The 15,442-nt window shown below is 33.5% G+C and overlaps 1 protein-coding gene across 1 annotated transcript in view; it reads left to right on the top strand.

The window, feature by feature from the left end:
- Nucleotides 1-838: 838 nt before the first annotated feature.
- The window catches only part of LOC134542063 (striatin-3), a 44,220-nt gene continuing 29,616 nt past the window's right edge, over nucleotides 839-15,442 (top strand). The window contains exons 1-3 of the mRNA XM_063385942.1: nucleotides 839-1,286; nucleotides 1,529-1,632; nucleotides 1,766-1,930. Coding sequence (XP_063242012.1) covers nucleotides 1,050-1,286; nucleotides 1,529-1,632; nucleotides 1,766-1,930 — 506 coding nt within the window. The 5' untranslated portion in view covers nucleotides 839-1,049. The remainder of the gene's footprint in view (nucleotides 1,287-1,528; nucleotides 1,633-1,765; nucleotides 1,931-15,442) is intronic.

The raw sequence follows: 15,442 nt of genomic DNA, 5'->3' as shown, positions 1-15,442 counted from the left end.
TTAGGTGAACAGTGTTTCGAATTCTCTTTGTTTTTTCTTAAAATAACCCGATAACTGTCGGGGCCTTCTACCTTCGTAGCCCACATGGCATCCATCTTAATTTAGGGTCGAGTACCACCATGTTAATTATTCTTCATACATAAATACTATCCACAATTCAAGTAATACTTTAGGGTTCAGTTCTCATTCTCATGTTAAAAATTATATTAACCATTGTCACCTCGCTTGTATCTCGCACTTATGGTAAATCCAATATTTTGTATTTTTACTGTGAGCCTTTTATAATTATCTGTTATATAAGTGTGTATGGTATTTTTAAAGGGAAGTTTGATTCCGTCCATGTTCATATTGTTTTGCTATTAGACTTAGGCTCAGTATATTTTATGAAAAGTATTTTTATATAGTTTTATACTCTCTTTATTTGAGAATGGTTATATACTTGTTGATAATTTCATGTTTTCGTTTAATAATTATTTCTGCGACCTGTTAAGACTCTTATATATAATTTGTTGTTACTGTTTGCAGGTTTATATGATCATATACATGATCACATACAATGTGATATGGTGTGTCCTTGTGAATTTCTCTAATATTTTACTGAACCACCGTTTTCTTAAGTCCAGTGATTTTATTTGTATTTTTTGGGTCTAGAGTCGAACGCTGATAACTGCAGCCTGTTATTAATAAAATCTACAATTATTTTAATTGTTCAAAATATTTTACAAAAAAAAATTTTTGAGTGTAATACCAAAGTAAATATGGATGAAGAGTAAAAAACGCAGTAGTTTGGTTTTGTGTGAATCAAACGGCAGAACTTGAAGTGCTAATACAGTTTTCTGGCTTTGCGAGGTATATCTACGACTTTAGTCAACTGTAATATTTTTGTGCTCAGGTGACACAATGTCAAAGTAGCAAATATGTGGTGTATTTGTACGATAAATCGTTTAGTGACATATCTAGTTTCTTTTCAGTTTATGTAGATTGTTTTATTTGGAATGACTTAAGTTAAGAATCGAATTGTTTGTAGTTGCTGTAATGGCGGCCATGTCATGAAGATACCAAGTCAGTGCGGTGGGCCTACAATGGAAGATAGTTCTCCATCACAAAATCATAACGGACAAATTGGACCTTCTGGTGGAGGAGTGAATGTAGGAAATAAACAAAATGAAGACGGAAGTCAGAAAGTTCAGTATTCCATACCCGGAATCCTGCATTTCATTCAGCACGAGTGGGCAAGGTTTGAGATGGAAAGATCGCAATGGGAAGTTGATAGGGCAGAATTGCAGGTAAATAAGTATTGTTTTGTTAGTAATATGGTTTGTATATGTGTCCATTTCGTGTTGTGGTAGTTGTTTGAACACCTGACGTTGCGAACACCCTTGTTTTTGAAAATGTCCGTAAACGTAACATTGCAGGGTAGGCTACTTACGTTTGGTATGGTTGACATTTAGATTCCTTATATGATTCGTAACCTATTTTGAGTGATTCCCACATATGTTGTGAGACATCATTTCCTTTATGTTTGCAGGCGAGAATAGCTTTCCTTCAAGGAGAAAGAAAGGGTCAAGAAAATCTCAAAAATGATTTGGTTAGACGAATAAAAATGTTAGAATATGCGTTAAAACAAGAGCGGTAAGTGTACGCTTATTTTTTTTTTTCATTAGAATACTTTTTTTTTTGTTTCTTAATGCTTGTGTAAGATAATCAGTATTATGCCTTAAGTATTTTTATGCATGGTGACCCAGTTAAAATTTATTTTTTCCAGAGCAAAATACCACAAGTTGAAATATGGTACAGAGTTACAACAGGGAGATATGAAACCTCCCATATTTGACGAACCAGGTGGGCCTGAAGCTCCAGTAGATGGAGAAGCAGCTTTCACATCAGTGAGCAACGTTAGCTGGAAACAAGGCAGGCAGTTGCTGCGACAGTAAGTAGTGACTTCTGAATTTATTGGTTGTTTAGGCTAGTGCCTTGCTGCGAGGTGTGTTTGAGAAATTATGTAGTGGTGAATGTTGAGTTCTAAAAGCACTTTTGGTGGAGGGACAGAATTTTTTTTTTTGTGTACTAATGTTGCTTGAGTATCCCACAAAGGCAATTTTGTTCAATTCTGGCTAAATTTAAAGAAACTCAATAAGTGGAGGGTGAGTTAGGTTAATAAATGTAGTCCCTTCACACATTAAAATAACTTATTACCAGAATAGATTCTGAAAATAAAATATAGTAATCATAGCGCAGCAGTTAGGCGGGAATGGCCACTGCAGTCTTTGCTCGGGATCAGAGAACCAAAATACAGTTTTTAATTCAATGATTCATTTAAGTGTTTGAAAGTGGCAGCTGAATGAAATGAGCAGGACAAACAAAATTTTTATCTGCTTCTACAACTGATACTAGGAAATTTTCAGCAGGAGCATTGAAATATTACAAGCTCTTTTTTTTTTTTTTTTTTTTACCTGTAATGATTAATTTAATATATAAGTAGCGTATTACTTGCAACACAAATTATTTTCCTGTGATTGTCGTTTGTCCCCAAAAATGTTTTAAAAATGTTTAATTTTTTTTAATAGGTTTGTAAAAATTGATATATTTTTATTGGAATGTATAAAATAAGGGTTTATTGGTTTTAATTTATTACTATCATTTTTTGTTACCTTTTTTTGTGTAAAATAGGTAGCTTAATTATTTTCTCTTTTCAGTTATGAAAGATTTGGTTAAAGATTTAATGATTTTAATGGAATCACGAATGTATATTTTAGGTTGTAAGAATATCCATTTTCAGTCTTAACTTAATTGGTAACTTTAAATGCACAATATGTGTGGATATTCTTATTTTTGTGTGTGAATGCATAATAACTATGACCTGTTTTATAGTGAATTTATGTATTATTAACTAGGAAAGGGGCACATTCAATTAAAATTAAATATACCTGAAACTTTTTTTAAATCGTTCTGCAAAATTGCTAACTATAATTGGATTATTTCAATACGTGTGAGAATTATTTTCCAGTAGCATGCAAATGGAATGATATGATTTCTTCCTTCTTGTATACTGAAGATTGATGTTCGCATGTTGTTTGAAATGTTGATAATGGATGTGGTAATTCTTAGTATTTTATTGTGTCAGTGATGGTTTTATTTCATTAATACCTATATGATTCTGAGGTTAGATTTGACATATGATAGTTGACTACTGCTGCCAAACTCCTTGAAATATTACAAAGCTGTTTTACAGATTGTTAGGAAGTAAAAAAATTCCAGGTCAGATTTTATTTTATGCTCTCTACTCCTTACTTAGTATGTAATTTTGTATATTAATTTGATATTTAACTTATTTTAAAGTCTCAGTTTGTTTTTCAACTCAAGCGAATGTTTGAGTAGGCCATGTAAAGTATTTATGTTATGAATATTGATGCAAATTTTTTTAAAATCATGGTAAATATTTTTTTATAATATTAATTTTTGCAAAAAAAATTTTTGCATGTAAATTTGAGAATAGTAACTTTAGAATGTTTGGTTATTAAAGTTCTATATCTAATAAATTCTTTGTAACTAAATGCCATAGCGTCATAGTTTTCTTATATTGGGCTTTACGAATAAAAATAATATCTTTATAGCTTATAAAAAAATTCTGTAGCCCTTAATGGTTTGAATGGCAGCCATTAATTTTTGTTTTGTTAGTTTTGATCAGTTTTGACCAGTTATTATAGGTTTTGTACAGCTTAAGTCCCTTTTGCCAGTTTTTCTTAACTTCCTGGAACTTTTCTTTCTTTTCTTCTTGGAAATTATCAGTTTATCCATACTCTTTAGCCATTTCTCCTGGAATTGTTTGCCTTTGCCATTGTGGCTTCTGCTGGGATTCCTGCTGCATGCCCCCTTCTCCCCCCCCCCCCCCCCCCCTCACTCCCATTGTGGCTGTCTTCAATCCTATGATGCATGTGGCCAAATATTTTTTATTATGTAATGATATCTTAATCAATTAAGTATGTACATCAAAATAATAGGCAAGCTTATTAACTTAAACTTTGTTAAATATTTATATACATACAATTTATCTTTCAGATGACTTGCAGTAATGATAATATGTTACAATCAGCTTTAATGATATAGGTACATTATAAGTTTTAAGTATCTAGATGTAAAGCCTCAGTAGTCTTTTTGACGTGACGTCTAATAAATCGATGAACGCCGGCTGCACGCACGAAAAAGTGTCCCGTAATGCACATTGTCCCGTTGCACTGTGTCCCGTTACACTCATTGTACGCTTGCGCCGCATCTATCTCTCTTCCACTTGATTGGAACAACCATCGATTTGACTTCTTCGAGGCACATTAAACTTGAAACACTCCCATTCGTTTCCTACTTTTCCTATCATCGTCCTATCCTTAACAGAATAACACAGATTGGAAGAAGTTAAATAGCAAACATGTATAAAAGTTATAGTTAAAATAATCTCTTTGTTAAAGTAATAAACATATTTGAATTAATGATTGCAAATAAAAGTAAATTTATCAATTAAATTGTAGATTTCATTTCACTCCTTCTTTGTATCCATACAAAATAGTGATAATTAAATAAAAATGATTCAATTTCATTCATAAAAGTATACAATCATTTCATCAATGTTTTTTTATGACGTCATGTTAAACTTTCGTCCGTAAACCGACTTTACAGACAACAAATTTTTTAAATATATTTTTATACTATAAAAAGTAAGACTGCTGTATTATTTCTAAAAAGCAAAGTGGGGTAATTTAAGGTTTTTTTTGTTTGGAGTATTAGTAAAGGTAACATGTCTCTTAAATTTGTTGGTACTGTTGGTTGTATACAGTGGCACTTATTCAGTAGGAGGCACTACTCAACTCTGAAGTTTTGGCTAGTTAGAGAAGTTCATGGCAGAAATAATTGGTGTTGAGTGTTCTGTCAGAGTGCTGCCGGAACCATTTCCACGTGCGCGGCAATTTAGCGGAACCCTTTAATTGGCCTTCTAATTGGAGCTCTGTTTATGGAGGTTGCCTCGCTGTACATCACAGCAGACAGCTCACTTGCTTCGAGGTAGACTGAATCTGATGTGGGGGGTTGTGACGAAGGAAAGTAAACATTAGTTTGATAAATATACTGACCATCTGGTTAGATATGTTGGTTTGCGTGTTCTTAAACCATGTTCAGATATATTTGTAAGTTTTTTTTTTTTGTGTAACTGCCTCTTTAAATTTAAAAGTGTGGTAACTTTTTAAAGAAATCTTACTGATAATTTTGATTTCTAAAACACTGTAGTAGTATTTAATTGAGAGATCTGTGGAACCTGAGTGCTGCTCTCATTCAATGAAAATAATCATCTCTGCCATGCAATTGTTTTGTTTTTTTAGACTTAATTAAGTTGATGTAATTAAAGACAGTGCAGTTTGTGAAGTAAAACTAATTTTTTTTGGGGCTATCACCAAGTCCCCTTGTACTCATTAATATTTGTGCTAATCTGCTACTAACTGATATTGCTATTGATTATATTTGAATTTTCTAAGAAGTACTATTTCTATCTGTGTAGACAGCATATCACATAAAAAATAGCAATACATCTCATGCCTTTACTGTTAACAGCTAATTGGAATTAATGACAATATTTTGATTTTGATTTGATTTATTGCATCTGTTGGACTGTTACATTGATGGTATAGTATATGTCTTACAGATTTTTTTTTTACTATTCTCTAAAACTAAGTGAAACATATTATGCAAAACTCAGGAACATTGTATAAAATTAAATCATTGGTGGTTTTCTTTTCATTTGTTTCACAGTTCATATTTTACTGCCTTTTTTTTTGGTGTTTTTAAACAGTCAAATTCATTTTATAGTAGCTATTCCAAGATATACATTACATTGCATTACGCAGTTGTTTAGAATAATCGGGAGCATATGCAATATTTCATTTCGAAGGTTGGTGTACCTAATGTTAAATTTTTAAAGATTTTTTTGTGTTGGGTTTATATATATAATATATCTATATAATATATTATATATAATATATATTATACATATATAATATATTATATATATTATTCTGAAGGCCCTTAAACTATGGTATAAAAATCTTAGTCTGAGTGCAGTGAGTAAGTGTATATAACAAAATATTTTCTGTCAAAGGTGAAGCATGTCCATGCTACAGAATAATCGTGGCAACCTTTAATGATCTTAATTAATAGTGTTGAATTATAAAAGGTTATTTTTGGTGAAAATTAACAGCTAACATGTACCTAGTTTTGTGTCCTAATGGATCGAGTTGGGCAGCGGTAAGACATTAGGTACAAATTACAGTGATTGCGAGTTTGAATCCTGATTTGGTCATTAAACATATGTTGACCCATTCCCAAACAAAATGTAAACTTTTTTTTAAATTAATTATTTCTTAGGAGTCTTTACATACCTTCTGAGAAAAATCTTCAAAAAATTTTAGCTTTGGAACATCTCCAGAATTTTAACATTACAGCCATTACAGCCATTTTTCAAAATTGTTAAAAATTTAAAGTTTGGTATGTATGACTGGTGAAACACAATAATGCTGATGTGCTCAGGATAGAGTTATTTGTTATCTATTTATCTTGACTTCAGATATCTTATTTTACACATCACAGGTTGTAATATAGTCAGTGAAACTGATGCAAAACATTGCTGTCATCTCAGCCCACACATCTTGCAGGCATGTATGTATGTTATTGGCCTCCATTCTCCTTCGCAGTACTATGTTATTGAACAGAGACAGAGCATGTGATGCTAATTCCTACTTCAATCACTACTACTTCCACGGTGGTTGATTGGTCAGATTCTCGCCTCCCACCAAGCAATCTGTGTTTGATCCTGGGTCGGGTCAGCCCTGGAGTTTTTACTCACAAGTGAGAAACAATACTGCCGTTGTCATAAGCTGGTGGGTTTTTCCGAAGTACGTACTTCAGTTCACCCGCCGGTGCGTTCCGTCCCGTTATTGCTCCAACCACATCACTTATACCCTCTTTGCCTCCACTGACCTCGATGTTGACGAGACGTTTACCCTTTTGCTGTGGGAAAAGGAAATGCAATTTTTACCCTTAGTGTTGTAGTCAGCAGTTGCTGGCAAAAATAACAACGTAGAAAAATAACACACAATATGTAAATAACATGTTTCTATTTAGAAAAAAAGTCATGTCACTTTGAGGTATCAATTTTACAAATGGCGGCACTAAATAGAAACATGTTCAACCACAGACATGCATCTCAGCGTAGGAAAAAAACCATTTGAAAAAGTCACACGCCGCAAGTAAGCGATATTTAGAGCTTTCAAGATAAGTCGAATGATGCAATTAAAGAGTTAAGTCTCAGTTATTCTAAACCAGCCCCTGCGGAGATCACTCAATCTGTCAATCCATGTGATTTAAAACAAAAAATCTCTTAATTTTTTGAATGTACTTATTCAACAGTTCTTTACCAGATGTCCATATTCTGGAAAGTTAAGAAAAATCAAAGAAAGTCATGGAATGTATTTGAAATCTTGGAAAACTCTTTGATATAAACTATCCAGTGAAGAAAATTTCATGCTCTAGTCTGCCCCCCCTCACCGAATGATGGAGATGAGAATTGTTATACACATTCTAAAATGGTGTATGCGAGGTTCTGTTTGAAGTAATACAGCTATAGAGATAGTGAAGGCTGGATTACCTGTATTTCTTTCAGAATATAGCAAAATACATAATTTATTTTAAAAAAAATAGTTAGGGAAGTTTGTAATTTTGGTCATAAGTCAGGGAAATTTTTATTACAGATTTTTGGTGACACCCTCATTTAGGTTTATCATTGCTTTGCCCCTCTCTTACAATATTGATAAAGAGAGATGACAATGATATACACGTCTCTCCACAGTAAAAGCTTCAACTGCTTGTACAATTTCTGGCATGGTAAAAGTCCCGCGAGCTAGGGTGGTTTTTGATTCTCTCAGACATTGTGTCACCACAAGCATTTAGACCTAGAGTATGATGATCAGCCTCATGCACAGCAGAATAGGTCTTGTTTGTACCAGTAGAACTAGCTCAAACTAGTTAAATCTCCTCGAGAACCCAATAAATATAGCGTAATAATTTTTTTATAAGAATCGCAACAGAACAAAACCAACATATACCTCACAGAGAAAACAGCTACTGCAGTTCAGATTATTTTTGGTCCATGCACAGTTCAGACTGCATCTTTTAATTTACATAGTACATTGTACCAACTTGCAATTTTTAACAACATATTTTTCTGCAGATAACCATAGTGACTGCCAAGTTTCATTGTGGGAGTTTCGTAGTGCTGGTTCTCGGCCATAAACTAATGTGTTCATTTCACCGATTCAGTCTTGCCATTCCATCATGTCAGTTACCACTCACTACATATGACCTGTGTACATGGTTTTTGATTTATTTTTATTTATATTGGTAACATTTCCACTGACAGTTGAACTATAATGGTGGGCATGAACATAAAACACACAAGAGATGCAGTCACTTCACGTGGCTAGCCACCACAAGCATGTCAGCACTACTACGATAAGGTGGGTACCACCTACAAGAAGAACAATCCGTGCTGTAGGCACCACCCGCAAGTTGTCGCAACGAGACAAGCAGGCACCGCACAAATGCAGGGACCACATAACAAATAAAAAGGAGTGATATAAATGTATAAACCCTAAAAAGTCATACATATTTAAAAAAAACAAAGACAAAACACAACACAAAAACAGAAAGAATTACAAGGACATAACTTGATTACACTAAACAAACAGCGAGTCAACATAATCTGTTTTATTACATTAATTTTTTATTATTATTGAACTTAGTGAGAGGCTTATATATTACATATTTTGTACTACTGTTGTTACCAAACGACGCGAGGGCTGGCCTTCCTAGTCCTCGTTTCCCCCCACTCCGCGCTCTACCCCCCAGGCCAGGCTTGCCGCTTCTCCCCTCCCTCCAGCTTACTATGCGTCCTGAAAGCATTAGACCATCGATTCAAAGTGCACTTTGTGTGTTCTTGGTTTGTAAAACCCGATAAAAAAAATGTGTTCTGTTGCAAATAATCCTTCTGTCGACACAAAGTCAAGTTATAACTTATTTGTCATTCCAATATTTAATTTTTCGAATAAATACACAAACACAATGAAGCTCTGCATGAGAAACTGTAGTGATATATTAAGTTTAATAAGTTCAAGCGGTAATGTAATGGTCTGACCATTTGTTTTCCAGTTTGGCGATCCGGATAAAATCCACTGTGTCATACCTCATATCATCTTCTTAAGCTCTCAAGCCACGCTTTTTAGCTTAGATCAAAACCTCTCCACTCCGTTAAGCTGAGTAAATGTAGAATATATAACAGACTAGCTGCAGTACCCGGCGTTGCCCGGGCTGAACACAGGGGGAAGGGGACCTTTTTCGAAATCAGATGTAGTTAGTAATTGTCTTCTTAATTTGAATGTCAAGTGTGCAAAATAATTTATATAACTTTCAGATCCCGACAGACGTTTTTCTGCCAGTGTATAGTTATTTACTTGTATATATCTTGTTTATATCTGTATGTAATGTAGACTATATAAAGCACTATAAAAAAAAGTTGAAAAATAAGAGATTACTATTGAAAACATTCCATTATCTAGCTAATGCTTGGCATGCATTGCAATGCCTCATTCAGTTTTGTTTTGAAATATGTTTGAAGTAGTTATACATATACAAATTATCTATTCATCTCTCTAAATATATATTTATCTCTATCTACATCTATATATATATGTATCTCTATCTCTATTTATCTCTTTACATATACAAATATACCTCCCACTATCTCTATCTCTTCTATATATAAATCTCTATATAGCTCTATATATATCTATCTAACCCATTTCATTCTCTATACCTCGCTCTATCTTAATTTATCTCTCTCTCTCTCTAGCTCACTCTATATATCACTCCATCTCTCTATCTCACTCTATATATATCACTCCATTTCAGTCTCTCCTTTATATTTAAATAAATTGTGTCATGCGTGAGCACTTATACAACAAAAACAGACGAAGTGCCGCTATATAATATGAAAAAAACACATTTTTTGAAACAATTCATGCTCCAAATATTGCAAAATAGTTATACCGTCTCAGAAACCTTCACGGGCATGCGCATAACAACTCACAAAAATTTCATCGCAATCGGATGAATGGTATAGGATCTCATACGGCACAAACAAACGAAAATTAAAGACATGACAAACGCATCAAACGATGATGCATTTAAAATTCAAGGCAACTCTATATATTGAAGTTAAGAACAAAACTGTTATTAGCGCCTTTATTTTGCTAGCCGCTGCGAGCTCCACTAAGTGGGGAAGCCTACAACTCACGTAGTTTCGGTTCCCTACCACGTTCGTGCAACTTCGGATAAAAATTTAAATTTAAAAAAATCGAAGGGTTAGGTTAGGTCAGTCACAACATGCTTGTTTTAATTGGAAACTTCTGATTTAGCGGCTGAAGTGGCGTTAATACCAAAATGCAAAACTTCGGAAATCTTCGGAAATTCTTGCAGGGAACCGAAACTACGTGAGTTGTAGGCTTCCCCCACTAAGTGGGCTGTTCTCACCAAGGAGAAAAATATGAATTTGCCAGACCTTACTATGTGTATGATCGTGTGGCAGACATAGAGAAATGACACTCACTATTTGTATGTCTATGACCTATGATTTTTCTGTTATGAAATGAAATTATCACTTTTTCAATCCCTTAGGGATGGAATTTCATATTAATATGTGGTCTATATGTTAATCCAGGTTATGTGCTCGCTGTAGGCCAAATTTCATCCAGATCCGTTCAGCCGTTCTGGCGTGATTGAGTAAGAAAAATCCATCCATCCAAACTTTCACATTTATAATATTAGTAAGATATGTACATACAGCTGTCGTAAATCATCTTAAAACTAGACTATAACATCCATCACAAACTGGAAACTTATATATATGTTTTTTCGCCAAGGCTCATCTCGTACAGGTTTGGTAATATAAAATAATATACTATGTACAAAAACGTTGACATGTCGTTAGTTTTGTATAGAAATTAATGTAAACTAAATATCTTGTTTTACACACACGTTATAATATGTATTTATGAGACAAAAGCAAAAAAATTACTTCTTTTCTTCAATGGTTATGTCTGGTAAGTAGGGTAAGAGTTTCTAATACATTGACAATGTTTTCTTTATTACATTTCAAAAAGAACGGTTCTATTTAAATCCGTATCATAATTTTGAAGACAAAATTATATATATATATATACACATACACATACACATATATATTTATCCATTTAAATTATTGAGAGCACACTTATTTATAGTCTCTTGCTTTAACATCGTTTAAAATTCGACATGTCATGATCATTTATACATGTTTCATTTTACTATGATTACAAATAAAGAAATGATATAGCTTTAAAAAGTTATTGTAAGTACCGTTTTTGTGTTATTGCATGTTCTGAGATGCTGTAACATCAGCTAACAGGAATTCACTTAAAAAGGGTATTGTAACGTGTGAATAACACTGGAAGACATAGGATTCCGTAGGAGAAGGCTCTTTATGAATAATTTATAGGTGTATGAACACTCGTAGGATATCGTGTAAAGTATACTCGTAAAAGAAACATGACAAACCAATATATACTACAGACACAAACAAAAAATTAAAATCATAAACTGATCTGGAAATCCCTTCAATGTAAATAGATAAATCATAGATAAAGACAGTGTAACTAATTCATTTATTTAGGTATGAAATATGAATAAAACATAAACATACTGCTGCCACCTAAGGGTATGAACTTAATTGAAGTTTTCTAGACAACATTAGTTAGCATTATATGATCTGAAAGGTCCACTTAGGCCACTACTATTTCAACCATTCATTTGTGGTTATCCAAAAGGTATAAATACCAATTAATTCTAATAAAAAATTAATAAAAATTACTGTTCTCAAATAAATGCTTGAAAAGTTATGATTGGTAGAGCAAGGCTCAATAGTACCCTCTCGGCATGGGCTTTGGTGTGGTTGTGGGGGGGGGGGGTGTTAAGGGTTTCATAACTCCACCTCTAATCACGAGAAATTTATTTTCACAACAAAGATAAATAAAGTTTGTCCCTAGCCCATAGTTCTAGTTTAAGATGAGATTAAAAAATAATTAATTTCTAAGATTTTAAGTATTTGTGGTGGCTAGCAGAAATTGAACAATATACAACAAAATAAACACTATTCAATAATGAACTTACAAAAATTCAAGAATTAACACCGGAAATTAGTTACAATTAAATGAATTAAAAAAACTTAAAATGTCTACAAGATTATCCTTTAACTCCACATATTTGACTTATTTGTTAAATTGTATGCTTAAAGTGGCAAGCGTAGCATAAATAATAACTAGGGACATGAAAATTTCACAAAAACATGTTAGATGGCACTGTGTCATGAAAAACTAAAAGTATGTTGTGACTATTTACAATGGTTGAGCTAAACAAGAGTTGTCGCTATCACAGCATAATTCTTCCTCACTGCAGCTACCGCCTTCACTTGCACTACCTGTGTCGTCACTCTCGTGTTCCAAATTGATCAGGAATTCATCTACAGCTATTTCCATGATGCAGTCGTTCTTCCAATACTCTTCTTCCATTTTTTCTACGTGCTTGCAGTATCCTACCCAGTATTCCTTTGATACAGCTTCAACAGCTTCTTTTGTTTGGCGCTGCAAAGACTGAAGTGACAAATCTCCAGTCGTGTTGTTTGTTTGAATATAGTGTTTGATCTTCGCCCAAGCAAGTTCAATGGCATTGAAGTCACACATGTATGGTGGTAATCTTACTACTGTATGCCCATACTGCTGGAACAGTTTGTCAACAGAAAATATTTTTTCTCTTGGCCGGTGCTGCTCGAGTAGTTCAGAGTAGCTTTCCTCATTGTATCCTTGCACGTGACACCTTTTCTTTGTAACCATGCAAATATTTCTTTTTTAACAGTCATATTTAGACCGTGGTTTTTTGTAATTGTTTTGAGTGGTATGGTGCGTTGTCCATAACTATCACTGAGTTTGGTGGAAGATTTGGTAACACTTGCTGCGAAACCCACTTATCAAAATTTTGAGTATTCATCTGACCGTGATAGTCTCCTGTTGACGAATTGGCCTTGTAAATCAAACAGTGCATTCGGAAGAAAGCCTTCTTGTGACCCAATGTGCACAACAATGAGCCTGTTTCCTGCATGTCCACTTTCCACTAAACCTTCAACATCTCCTTTCTTCTGCCAACACTTCTTAAAAGTTAAATTGGTGTCGATCCACGTTTCGTCAATATAAAATGTGTGTCTCCCTTCTCTTCTTAGTTTTTTCATTGTCGTCAAATACTTCGAACGCCAAACAACTATATCTGCCCTTTCAATGAGAAACCCGCACTTTTTTGCGACCGTTTCCACACAAACCCCATATCTTTGAGGAGTCTACGAAGAGATGACTGACTCCACTTCTAGCCAATTTTTTCTCTCAGAACTGGCATAAGTTTACCTACTGTTGGTACAATTTTCTTGAATACGTAAAACTCTTGTATGGTGTCCCTTATTACGTGTCTGTCAAAGCTATCAACTTCAATTTTCTTTGCATTTTTTGGCCTGAGAAAAAAAGAAATACAATGTAAATACTTGCTGTAGTATACTGAAAATGACAACTTAATACATAGTTTTGTAAGTTCATGCAAGAACAAAAAAAGGCTTTGCAAAACACTGATGACAAATTTATTAATTATTTTAATTTATTATTTTGTACATTAGTAGAGACCTGAAAAATTAGTGTTTTCTTTCCCAAACAAGCTAGAATTCCACTAATTACAAATTAGTGCCACCTTCGTGATAGGCTCTTATCCTATTTGACTCCTCGTGCAGAGTATTGAGGCAACGATAAAGACGAAACTAAAAGAAGGTCTCAAATGTTTGCTATCACTTTGTCAGCGACCAGCTACTGAGCAGCTGTAGTCTACATGAGTACACAGCTATTCTTGGAGGCTAGCCTTCAGGTCAGTGAACCCGCGAATTATTCCGGCCTCTTTATATTGGTTATGTGTCTTCCCGCTACCTGCATAACAAACACACTTGCATGGTTATTAAAATATACATTATTTAATTCACACACAACTATGTCTAATCATGAATCGAATGGGTATAGCTGATGCAAAAGCGACCTGAAATATTGAGAATTATTATACGTTTTGTATTAAATCCCCCATAAAATAAAGCTAATTAGAAGAGACGTATAGAATCAACAACATATAAGTTAGTTGATAGTTTACTGTCGTTCTCCTACTGTGATGCATAACATTAAAATTTTATTTCGTGGGTGTCAATAAATCCAAACTAAAACAATTTTTCAATGCATTTACTTTAAAATTTCATTTCGGAATGTGTTTAAAGCATAATAAACATTAACATAAAAAATGTAGCAAAAACTCTACAGTTGGCGAAATGTATCTAAAGTTATTTGCATTACTAAAGTGTCAATTATCAAGGGATACAATTGGTAAAATTTAAATACTTAATATACTGTTTGAGATAATTAAAGGTACTATCTGTAGGCAAAGGTCTCAAAATTAAATACTACTAATTTTGTATATGCACACATTTTATTTTACAGTGCGTCTACTTTTTTATACAGCAGTTGGTAGCGGGACGAAACATGCTTCACCACATGGTCTTACTGTTATTTATGTGTTCCTTTTATTCTTTCAACAAAGCGGAACGTCTTTACTATGGATTATCGGTAGTATTTTGGAAACAAAACATGACATCAACAACAACAAATTTGTCCGGTTAATGCAGCAACAGCCACATCAACCTTAACCTACTTTTCCTTGGCTTATAAAATTGACGGTATGGTTGGTCCATCATTATTGGACCAGTGTGTAAATGGCGAATGGCCAATGCTCGTATTTTCTTCAATTTAATTCAACGAGCAAATGCATTGTAGGTGGTGCAGCATATTTTACAGTTTTATCAGTATTAAAAAAAACACGATTAATACAAAGAAGGGAAATAAAGAATCTAATAAAATAATACATATTAATATAATTTTTGAGCAGATCTACGTAGATCAAACGCGAATGAAATTATTAGGCATTTCGACATTGAAATGTGTTTTATCATTTATTTAAACCAGAATTCAAACTATAAATTTTATATTGAATTGTTTTACAACCGTCAGACATGACTTTTTCAAATTGTTTTTGGACATGCAATTACAAAATTGTAAAGAATTTACGATAAAGGGGCTAATCTGTATAGCTGTGTTTTTTATTATTGTATTAAAATGCAATTTTATGTCTTATTTTTGTAATATTTAATGTGTTCTTGCAAAAACTGATGTAAACAATCACAGTCTTC

This window comes from Bacillus rossius (genome assembly GCF_032445375.1).
Source record: "Bacillus rossius redtenbacheri isolate Brsri chromosome 4 unlocalized genomic scaffold, Brsri_v3 Brsri_v3_scf4_2, whole genome shotgun sequence".
Lineage (NCBI taxonomy): Eukaryota > Metazoa > Arthropoda > Insecta > Phasmatodea > Bacillidae > Bacillus > Bacillus rossius.
The sequence above is the reverse complement of the archived record's forward strand: the minus strand, read 5'-3'. Positions and strand labels throughout refer to the sequence as shown.